Below are 12097 nucleotides of genomic sequence, written 5' to 3' on the forward strand. Positions count from 1 at the left end.
ATTAGACTACTAATTTATGCAAAGAATACATTAAATAATATAGATATCTACTAAGTTTTTTCGCCCCATACAGACCATTTTTAAGTGTCCGATAACCGATATGCAGAACCGATATTTAGGTTTATTTATGCTTTTTAACAATATTAATCATTAGACTACAATTATAAAAACATGCATTTTGAATGTTTAATACACTTGAGAATGAATGTTGAGTAACAACTGAAATTTTACAAAAGAATAAACAAACATTAAATAAGATACTTTAACTGTGAACACCAATGTTGCCTGTTAAACACTCCGTGGTGTAATGAAGTTTTTGGGTGCTATTTGTTTGAGACCCACCAAATGGCCTTATTTATCAGCTGACTCAATATTAATGAACTGACAACCAGAGAAATAGAGAAGTGTGATGACTAGGAAAAAATATCGGTCAAACCGATTATCGGTCTATGTCTAGTTTGTAGGATGGGAAACGCATCACACCAGTTATAGCTATAAGAGCTGTTTTTAGTCAATGAATGTTTTTACATGTACAACCAAACACTGATAACCATATATAAAAAAATATTAGCTAATTATAAAAACCTGACAACACAAGAAAACCATATTTACATGAGATTTTAAAATGTAAACAGACCATCGCACATTGAATAAACTGCTGAAGGTGTTTACAAGAAGAGCACAAATTGTGGGTAATAAGCAAAAATAACAGTATTTATAATTAAAAAATTCTATTTTGACCTTTACCCGATAAAAGACTGTTTAAATGGTTCGCATGACCTTACAAATTGTTGGCTTCAGTCAAAGTGGCTTAGATAATCAATATCTATCACTTAGATAGTATTTAAACACTCAAAATCATGGCAAACCAAAAAAATGCCATGCAAGGTGAAAACATTTTTAAATTATGGTTATAAAAATAACAATTGTTTTTAGTATTACTTAAAAGTATTTTAATTTCAGTTAACAGCGATCATTTCAATTTGTATATTTTCCAACAACAACAATACAAGCAGAATATTTTTTAGATAATATTTCAAGCACAATTAACCCATACAACTCAAGAGTTTAACGTATACACCTGAAGGTCCTCCACAATAAAGGACATTCGACATGAAAACATACAGCATTATAACACTGCTGAGAAACGTCAACAATCTGACCCAGATCTGATTGGTCTAAGGGTTCAGACCCTTATTCATAGTCAAGTATATCAAAGTTCGAGCTGAATAACATGCTGTTGGTAATTACAAAGTGGCCTTTCGATAGGCCAAAACATCAGACCAGCGTATAGTACTAGATAAAGTAAAGTACAGTCCGGTCACTATGAAACAGCTAGTCTTGAACTTGGCTAAATTAAAGCAGTTTGAGTGCCGAGTGAAATCAAAAGGCCGTGGCATGGTAGGAAGTGGTCAATCACTTCTTATTCGGACGTCCTTTTCCTGCTTTCATACCCCGCCCTCCTTTCATGCCCCGCCCGCCTTTCATACCCCGCCCGCCTTTCTTTCCCTTCCCCCCTTTGCCTCGCTCTCTCTGCTCCTTCATCATGCCCCTCGTGTCTTTCTTCATTCGTCCATCCACCACGCGGAAAGCACCCTTCACCCCAGCGGGGCGGCGCACTTTGCGTCCGGCGCCCTTCTTGGACACCACGTATGTGACCTCTCTCTTCTCTTTACCAACACCAGCCTTTTTGTAGATGCTGCAGAAGAGAGATATAAAACAATGACAAAACTGCGATTAGAGATGTTTTAAAAAGGTTTTTAAAGATTATGATTGAGCGCTGTATTGATGCCAAGACTGACCTCTTGAGCTGCGCCATTTTCTCTCGCTCCGAAATATCCACGGTGTCTACAACAGCTTCAGCCTTTTTCTTAGCTTGTTCCATCTTCTTCAGCATCTGCAACACACAAAAAAGCAGTGTTGGGTGTAAACAGATTACAAAGTAATTATAATAATCTAATTACCTTTTTAGTTCAAAAAGTAGTGTAAAACATTACATATTAAATTCTAGTAGTCAGATTACAATTACTGATTTTTAAGTATGTTATTTGGGTGACACATGTACAATTATGTTCATAATTATATGACTATTAATTAATGCAAAAAATACATTATACAAATCTACCGATATTTTTCCCTCGATACCGATCATTAAGTGTCCGATGACCGATATGCCAAAAAAAAAAATGTAATAAGTGTTTATGCTTTTTGACAATAATAATCATTAAACTATTAATTTAAGCAAAGAATACATTAAATGTTTGTTTTTTTGACCGATACCGATTATTTTTAAGGGTCCGATAACCGATATGCAAAACCAGTTAATTAGTGTTTTATGCTTTTTGACACAATAATAATCAATAGACTATCAATTTAAGCAAAGAATACATTATAGCGATCTACCAATAGCTTTTTTTTTAACCGATAACAATTATTTTAAGTGTCCGATAACAGATAAGCAAAACAAGTTAATTTGTGTTTTATGCTTTTTGACAATAATCATTAGACTTAATTAATGCAAAGAATACATTATAGAGATCTACCGATAGTCGTTTTTGACCGATACCGATTCATTTTTTTAAGTGTCTGATAACCGATATGCAAAACCAGATAATTAGTGTTTTATGCTTTTTGACAATAATCATTAGACTTAATTAATGCAAAGAATACATTATAGAGATCTACCGATAGTTGTTTTTGACCGATACCGATTAATTTTTGTGTCTGATAACCGATATGCAAAACCAGATAATTAGTGTTTTATGCTTTTTGACAATAATCATTGGACTTAATTAATGCAAAGAATACATTATAGATATCTACCGATAGTCGTTTTTGACCGATACCGATTAATTTTTGTGTCTGATAACCGATATGCAAAACCAGATAGTGTTTTATGCTTTTTGACACAATAATAATCATTAGACTATTAATTTATGCAAAGAATACATTATATTCTCTGCATTTTTTGTGACATCTGAAGTGCGTACACTCCTAATATTGTCAAAGTTTCTTGCACCAAAAACTTGCGTACTGTAGCTTTAAGGATTCTATATGTAAATGATTTGCTGTAATGACTGTCTGAATAAAAATGCCCTGAAGTTATACTACTAACTATTCAATTTATATTCACTATTCCAGACCTGGAAATCACAATTTAAAAATGTCTTGACATTTCCAGATTTTCGAAGATCATGGCAACCATGACCCATTTTTGTAGTTTCGTTTTTCATAAATGATCTGAATAAAATGGTCACAGGGCTTTAGCTTTTGAACTTTAATGTCTACATATTACATCAAAATTTTCTATGATATGGCCCATTATGAGAGCCGTTCTCATTATTTATTTTATTCTCATTATTCAAGTATTCTCCCATCTTGCTAGTCTCACCCTTCTCTTCTTGCGGGCTTTGGCCTCTGCCACTCTTTTGATTGGACGGGCGTTGATTTCCCGCCATTTTTGCTTGTATTCCTCCACCATCTCTTTGGTGACAGGAAGCGGCCTCTTCCGGTGCTTCTTTTCATCGTCAACAAACCAAGCAGGGACTTCGGTCATGTCCTCAGAGTTAGCAAACCTAAAAAGCACCACAAAGATTACTTGATTACGTCAAAAACACAACTAGATCTGTGACAAGCCCACCAAATTAAAGTGACTTATTTCCAAAAAAAATAATTTACAAATTTTTTTTGTAAAAATACTAGGGATGCATCGATGTATCAGCTACCGATATTTAGCAGCCAATTATTGACCAAATTAATACCAATTGGCATATTGGTAATAAGCATGAAAACGGCAATATGAAAAAATGATGGTTGATTTATAATTCATTAAAAACACACTTGATAAAAACTGTTTATTCTTTCTCGTTGTCACGTTAAACGCAGATAAAATGCCATTTACGAACGTGACGGTTGTGGAAGCGGCACTTCCCTATAGGATACATGATGAGAAAAAAAACATTCAAATGCTTTGAAACCTCCAGACTTTGGCTTCTGAGATATCGGTATATCCATTAATGCTGCACGATTGATTAAATTAAGATTGAAATTGCAATATGGCCCTGTGTGCTTACTAAACCTTAAAAGGCTGCGTTTTAAAATACAAAAACAGAAGTGCAAAAATGTTTTAAAAGTACAAAATAACCTTTTTGCATATCAATCATCATGTTATCATATTTAGTTATTTTTATCTTGTTTTTCTTTCACTGTGGCGCTCTTTAAAATTTTGGCCAACAGATCCAATGTTCAATGATAATTATTTATTGTTAGAACAGTAAAAAAGCTTTTGTACCTCTTTTTATATTTTATAAGCATTCCTTGGTTAAACAGTGATCTGATGACAAAATAAGGAAAGTGGCGAAATATCGGTATCGACATATAGTTTTGTTAAATTCGGTATCGACCAAAAAATTTAATATCGATGCATCCCTAAAAAGTATGCATATTGTCCATAAACGTCCATTTACAGACCATAAATTAAGCTAATTCATAATTTTTACTTTCAAATAACAAAATTTATTTTTTTTATATCTTTTTCCCATTAGTGGACAGGTGTTCTCACCTGTGGAATGAGCCGTTGATTAGGTCTCTCATTCTCTTTTTAGAAGTGGCGATTTGTGCACCGAGCGCCAGACCCTCTGCGTCCAGAATTCGAGCCCGTTTATCTGCAAAGTAAAATGTACAATATATTCAGGTTTTTAAAATATGCAATGTTCATATTTGGTACACAAATGTCAAACAAATGTGTAAACATTTACAACTGACTTATGCTTTCAACCGGAACAACTTGAAAGTCTTCATCGTCGCCTGCTCCCACCACGCCGGCAGCCGTGGAAGCTTTCTGCATCTGGGTAATATCTCTGTTAAATAAAACATTTTATTCTTGTTAGAGAACAAGTTACACAAAGTTTTGGCAGGTATATACTCCACGAAAGTACACAAATGGGAACATTTGATGCTCTTGCGTTACTGTGGTGGTAATAAAGCTCAATCCTCAAGGTTGCAATAGAGTGACATTCAAATGCCAGTGCAATTAAACCTACTTATAAACATGTCGACAGTTTAAATAACTTGCTCAGCAAGAGTCTCTTGAAACTGTTGACAGGAGTTGACCTGAAATAGAAAACTGACCACAGAAGACAGTTCCCGCTAATATACCACTATAGCGGCCCTTGTGGCAATGCTGAGAATGCAATGCGTACTTCTATTACGTTATAAATTGCATTCGGAAGGTTTTGGGAATGCAACATCGCATTGACATAGAGCATGCTAAGCTAGAACCATTTTCGCACTTTCGTCGTTTTTACACAATTCGCGCAGATCATTCAAAATAGGAAAGCACGCAAGTGCTTATTATAAACGTCACCTCTCATCATCATCATCACTGCTGTCATCGTCAGAATCACTGTCGTCATCATCTTCCACCTTCTTCGCTTCCTGTGTGGGCATGGCTACTTCCTCTTCCTGTTTGGCAGGCTCCGCCTCTTCGTCAGCTTTCCTCTTTCTGCCTTTTCCTGAAGTTGCAGACTGATTATTCTGCAGTAGTTGGGTTTGCTTGAGTTCCTTGATAGCGTCTTTGTCATCGTCCAAATCCAACTCAGTGAAAATGCCCTGTGCAGACGTTCATCGTAAACGAGAATTAGCACGACATTGAGAGTTTAAATCGAAACAGATTGATTTGACTTTTGTATCGCATTAATCGAAGAAATAATCAACAGAAAAATCTATTATCCAAATTTTGAAATAGTGCAGTCCTCTTGTAGTTGAAACATGTAAACAAGCGATTCAAATACCTTGCTGAACCACATATTGGTCTCTCGTTCTTTCTTTTCGCCTTTTCCTTCGAGTTCAACGAGTAATTTGTTCCCGTTCGCTTCCCCCTCATCCTGCTCCTCATTGGCAAATGAAACTCTGCAGAGAAACAAAATGAAAATGTAAGTTATCCAACAGAAAAAAATCTTCCCTTCCGAAACAGCTCTCAAATCACATTCGCACATATTGAAATAAAGATGTTGCGACAGTTTTTACTTGTAGCTGAAAATGTCAACTAATTCAGCAAAGGAAAAATAAAGGAAGGAAACAAGATTGTGCAGTACCTTTTTTTCTTGGGAGTCTTTTTTTCGATTTCTTTCTCTTTCTTCTCTATTTCTTCGAGATCGTCTGAGTCAAGGTCAGAGGCCAGAGACATGCGCTCGTCTTCAGATTCAGAGAAGTACAAATCTTCCTCATCCTCTACCAGAGCGTCCGCTATTTTCATATCACCCTGAGTGATTTCACTGAGAGACTGGAGGAAAGCAAATTCACATCAATTTTTAGAGTTTGTTAACGTATTATAGGTAGAACCGATATATCGGTTTTACCGATTAATCGGTGCCAGTAGTTGCTTTCTGGAACTATCGGTTATCGGTAACCTATATCGGTTATCGGTAACCTATACCGATAGCGCTGGAAGATTCTACAGTTGAAATGTCTCGAGTCTACAGTACAACAACAGCCTTTAGAGGTAAAATAAAACAATCACTGACACCTCGTGGGGATTTTGCTGTGATATCTACATTTTTCATCATTGACAATATTCATCCATATTTTTATCCTCACTTCAATGCACATTTTGCTATTTTGATTAGATTATCAAGTGTTTTAAATTGAAGCGAAGAGGCAAGCAAAGAAACGTGACTATCGAAACGTGCTGCGTCAACAAATACACTGTCTAACTTCATATATTGTGAATAATAATAAACCTTATTCCTCATTAAACCTCATCTGGAGAAAAAATTATATATATATATTATACACGCATATACAAAACCCTTCATCTATTGAATATAAAGGCTATAAAAATCTTAATTTGGTTAATACTTGTAATGGAGCTAAAGTCCAAAGTATAATTCGGTCAGACCGAATTACACTTTGAGTACTTAGCACTCAGAGTGCTTGAGCACTAAATGTGTGCAGCCCCATTTTTTAACCGTGCATCTTTGAACGCGCAGACTGTGCATGCGCCTGGAATTACTGGCACGAATAATAACAGGAGATGAAGGTAAAAACAACAACAGTACGTTAGCACGTCAAGAGCGCGTGTGTGAGGAGGTCAGGAGATACCTGTGCAACTCGAGTCTGAAGGAATATAAAGACATCTTTATGGGTCTAAACTCCTGAAGAGAAACTGTCCGGTGTCTCATAGCAGTCGTGGCGCACATGCACCAAATGCATGTATATACGCGCACCGTCAAATGAAGTTTACTTTGACAGGCTCGCGCTCGACTGTACACAGACACTGAGCGTTCACATCAAAATCGATGTATACTTTGGGCTTTAGTCTGTTATTTCGGTTATCGGCCTTTTCCACCACCGTAGTTATCATATCGGCAAAATCCCCTATCAGTTGACCTCTATTACCTACAAAACAATTACAACTTTATATATAACCAGTATATTAGCTGTGACGACAACAATCTATGACCCCTAAAGAAAACCTCAAACAAGTTCTTTATTAAATTATGATAACAATCCAAATATAATATTGTAATTATTTGTGCTTATTTGTTAGGAAAAGCTGAAAGTCATCATTTTAAATTGTATTTTAAATATTCAACTTTCTATTATGTTTAACAGCATGTTAGTTTTGCTGTGGTATCGAAATTCGTATCGAGAATCGTGAAAATTCACCGGTATTGACTTCTGAAACTTGACAACCTTATTATGATCATATTATTAGGCATGTATAGGCTTATGCAACTCTCTTGCCTGGGCTTTCTTGATGGTACTGAGTGAAAACATGGATGTATCGTTATCATCGGCGATGGAGACTCCAGGAAGGTCCATCTTCAGCTCCACCCTCTCTCTCTGCTTCCTCCTTTCCTTTAGAAGCTTCTTCTTTTTCCTGTTTACAGCCAAGAACGTATATTAAACCTCCCAAACGGTGTGGAGGTAACAAACAATCTAAAGCTATCAAACTTTACCGTTTAAGCTCTGCGACCTCTTCGGCCTTCAGTTCCGCCAACTTCTTCTCCATTTCCTCTTCCTCGTCTTCATCGTCTTCTGCTTTGTCGTCCTCTGCCTTTTTTCCCACTCCTTTTTTCTTGCTTTCCTTCTCATCGGTTTCGCTCTCTTCGCCTGAGCTAAGGCTACATGAACATATATGATTAATAACGACAAGCTGTCAAACTAATAAAATAATTGTTTTTGCGGCTTTATGAGGTCATAACGTACCTGATTTCCTGGTCCGGATGTCTGGCTTCCACCTTCAGTTTTCTAGCCAAGAACCTCCTAAGCTTGGACCTCCATGATAGCAACAAACTGACGACAAAACAGGCCAACATTTCCAGTCAATGGTTTGGACACACCTACATTCTTTATTACTATTATTTTCCAAATTTAAAAGAAAAGTAAAATCGCAAGGGGGTGCCTGGGTAGCTCAGCGAGTATTGACGCTGACTACCACCCCTGGAGTCACGAGTTCGAATCCAGGGTATGCTGAGTGACTCCAGCCAGGTCTCCTAAGCAACCAAATTGGCCCAGTTGCTAGGGAGGGTAGAGTCACATGGGGTAACCTCCTCGTGGTCGCGATTAATGGTTCTCGCTCTCAATAGGGCGCGTGGTAAGTTGTGCGTGGATCACGGAGAGTAGCATGAGCCTCCACATGCTGTGAGTCTCCGTGTTGTCATGCACAACGAGTCACGTGATAAGATGCACGGATTGACAGTCTCAGAAGCGGAGGCAACCGAGACTTGTCCTCCGCCACCAGGATTGAGGTGAGTAACCGCGCCACCACGAGGACCTACTAAGTAGTGGGAATTGGGCATTCCAAATTGGGAGAAAAGGGGATAAAAATTATAAAAAATATAGTAAAATCAAAGCTATGGTAACTCATTCTCCCAAACAACTTCATGAGGTGTTTTGCAAATAAATTGGTATTGTATACATTTTTTAAAACCAAACATTGGGCCTCACCGCAATTCCTTTCGTCCCAAGACCTTAATGTCGCGACAACATTCTTTGATTTCTGAGAAAGTAGCGGAGTGGGATTCTAGCTCTGGGTTATCAAAGGTTATCTAAACAAAACAAAAGGTTGAAATTAGAAACTCATCACAGTGAAAAACATTCCTAAGGTTGGCATACTGAAGTTGGCAAATAATATTCTTCGAAAACTTACTTCGCTGGCTTTGCTCAAGAAATCGACAGGGTTTTCGGCTCTTAAGAATTCAGTTACTGAGAAAGTGTGATAGAGAGTGAGGTCACCATCACTGTAGCCTTCTGCCTGAAAAACAGTAGAAAATAAATGTAAGTAAAACAAAAATATGAAATAATTCAATATTTAACGAGATAGGTAAAGTTCTTATTTTTTTTTATTTATTTATTTTTTTTAAGTTTGAAGGTTAAAGATAGAAAGAAATGCAAGAAAGAGAGAGTGAGACAGTTAAAGAAGACTGAAGGGCTTGTTTACATTTTAATTTGTTTAATTTAGTCTTGGCCCATTTGAACATTCTGTTAATGTACATCTATGGGATTTTGGGGATCTTTAATCACCCGCTGTGCGAAAACCGTAATTCTGATCAGTTTGAAAAGTCATAGCAACTCAAGTCAGAACAGTCTGAAGGTCTGTGCCAAGTTTGGTGTGTGTAGCTTGAAAGATTTTAAATAGGACTATGTACATGTCAACATGAGCGCAATGTAAACACCTACTTTGGGCTTTTTTGTGGTTATCAGCTCTTTAACAGTTTTCACTTGAACGTCGACCTCTTTAAAAGCATGCTTGGGGTCAAAGAACTTGTTGTCAATTTTATCCGGGGCCAAATAACCTAAGGGAAAAAAAAAAAAAAAGTATAATACATATTCTTAATATATTTATTACAGTACATTTATGGGTGAAAAGAAAAAGACAGAAAGACAAACAGAAACTTTATTTAGACAGAGAAGGTTCATACAGGCAAAATCCAGGACTTTCAAGTACTTTTTCCAGCATACATTTTCAAGGACTTTATTCAAGTGAGAGAACGCTGCACTTTTTATATAATTCAGTAGGTCTGGGTAAAAATTAGGGATGCACCGATTTTGGCCGATATTCACAAATAACTACTGGCCGATACTGATACCCATATTTTGCCCAATTTTCCAAGTATTCCAATACTTAAACCTCTAAAAGCTAAATTCAAACACTTCACTTCAATTATTTACAGAGACAGTCATGAAAAGTTTGATTTACCTTGACAGACGACAAAGATCTCAGCAGATTCGTTTCGGGAGGCCTGTGGTTTGGTGGCCTGCACCTTCTTAAAGAACTGCTGGAAGATCCAGATGAGAGGCTGATAGTCTTTAGAGCGGAAAACCTTTGTGACAAACGTCCCACCCTTCGTGAGAAACTCGCAGGCCAGTTTGAGAGCCATTAGAGTAAGATGAGCTAGAGAAGACACATATAACTCATGACCATTTATACATTTAGACTGCAGAAGGTGAAAAGCTTTTTCTAAAAACCATTTCTACCTTTGTGCACGTGTTGTTCTCACATACCTTGAGTAAAGGCGTCATGCTGCCAGTTGGCTCCGACGTTGGGAGCACCATCATTAAGAACAACGTCCACTTTCCATGTCTGCAGCTCTTTTCTGAGAGCCTGATGGACAAAGAGCGTTCGTCAATGCTGCTTTAATATTACATGTACAGTTTAGATAAAGTCAGATTTAACAGTGATCTGACCTGTCTGCATTTCTCAGTTGTGATGTCCTCCTGTAATGTGACAACATTTGGGATGGGTTTGATCGGGACCAGATCCACACCAATAATAAGACTGGATACAGGCATGAACTTGGATGCCACCTGCAACCTGGATTTGAATGAGAGATTTCAATGACCATGAATGTATTACATCAATATAGAAATAATATTCAGTTAATACTGTGAAAGATCAACTCACCATCCACCAGGTGCTGCACATAGATCCACTACAGCTCGAGCTTTCTGAAGAAACTGGAATTTGCGATTGAGCTGAATGAGCTTGAACGATGATCTGGACCGATAACCTTAAATATAAGACATGACTAATAATAAATAAGCAAAAATGTATAACAACCTGAAATATATAAACGACTGGGCACCCTAAAGGTATATGATTATTGTAATACAAATGGTTTACATTGACTTACACAACTTTATTGTAGTAGTTCATACACATAAATACAACCAGATTATGTCAGATTGTGAAGCTCAATAACAACTGAATATGGTAAAGTATGAAAAATTATCCAGATCTAACTCGCATGCAGCAATCTAACACGAGTTTACACGACTTACCGGTTTCTTTTGCCAGATGGTAGAATTTATCCTTTCGGGTTTTTCCCACTTTCAGTTTTTTACCCATGATTTCTGTTTTTAACAGTTATCCAGCAGTATTTGGACACTTTTCACCGTGTCGTGCTTCTCCGCTGGAGCTCCACGTGTATTTTGGTGGCGCACTGAGATGACGTCACTTTTCATATAACTTCTCACCGTCTGGCTTCAGCACTAAAAGTTTTTTAATATGTAAATCATAATTTACTGTGTATATGAGGTATATGTTATATATATATATATATATATATATATAAATCCATGCAAAAAAAAATATTTTTGTGTTCTTCTGTTATGTAGGCCATTCATTTGTGTAAGACAGAGTTCATCCATCACAAATTAATCAAATAATAATAATTGTAAAACACTTGACCTCTAAATGATAATTTCCCATAAAATTTAGACGTGTATTTACAGCCAATATGAAACAGACATTGAAGCTATGAGAGTTACTTAATAAATAACTAAATAAATACTATTCTGATTTAATAATAATAAAAACAAAAAAATAATAACTATTATTATTATTACTATCAATGCTTAAAATGAATGAATAGTAATTTATAATTAATAATGGTTAATTATATATATATATATATATATATATATATATATATATATATATATATATATATTGTTAATTAATAATTTCATTTGCCATAAAAATCATTAGTGGATTTTCAGCTTTCACGAAACAGATGATAAAGGAATGGGACTGTAGTCAGACTTTGAGGTTTTTCTTAAAAACAAATAAACAAACAAATAAACAGATAAA

The 12097-nt window shown here is 36.2% G+C and overlaps 1 protein-coding gene across 1 annotated transcript; it reads right to left on the reverse strand.

The window, feature by feature from the left end:
• Nucleotides 1-172: 172 nt before the first annotated feature.
• On the reverse strand, nt 173-11446 carry ftsj3 (FtsJ RNA 2'-O-methyltransferase 3). Its single transcript, XM_051694071.1, has 19 exons — nt 11287-11446; nt 10910-11015; nt 10693-10819; nt 10510-10609; nt 10205-10399; nt 9685-9800; nt 9155-9259; nt 8953-9053; nt 8212-8298; nt 7962-8126; nt 7747-7882; nt 6096-6283; nt 5793-5910; nt 5366-5610; nt 4765-4859; nt 4562-4664; nt 3392-3575; nt 1803-1897; nt 173-1699 (listed from the first exon to the last, which is right to left on the reverse strand). The coding sequence occupies exons 1-19, from the start codon at nt 11351-11353 to the stop codon at nt 1417-1419; spliced, it is 2616 nt and encodes an 871-aa protein (XP_051550031.1). The 5' UTR covers nt 11354-11446; the 3' UTR covers nt 173-1416.
• Between the last annotated feature and the right edge of the window lie 651 nt (nt 11447-12097).

This window comes from Myxocyprinus asiaticus, chromosome 49 (genome assembly GCF_019703515.2).
Source record: "Myxocyprinus asiaticus isolate MX2 ecotype Aquarium Trade chromosome 49, UBuf_Myxa_2, whole genome shotgun sequence".
Taxonomy (NCBI): Eukaryota; Metazoa; Chordata; class Actinopteri; order Cypriniformes; family Catostomidae; genus Myxocyprinus; species Myxocyprinus asiaticus.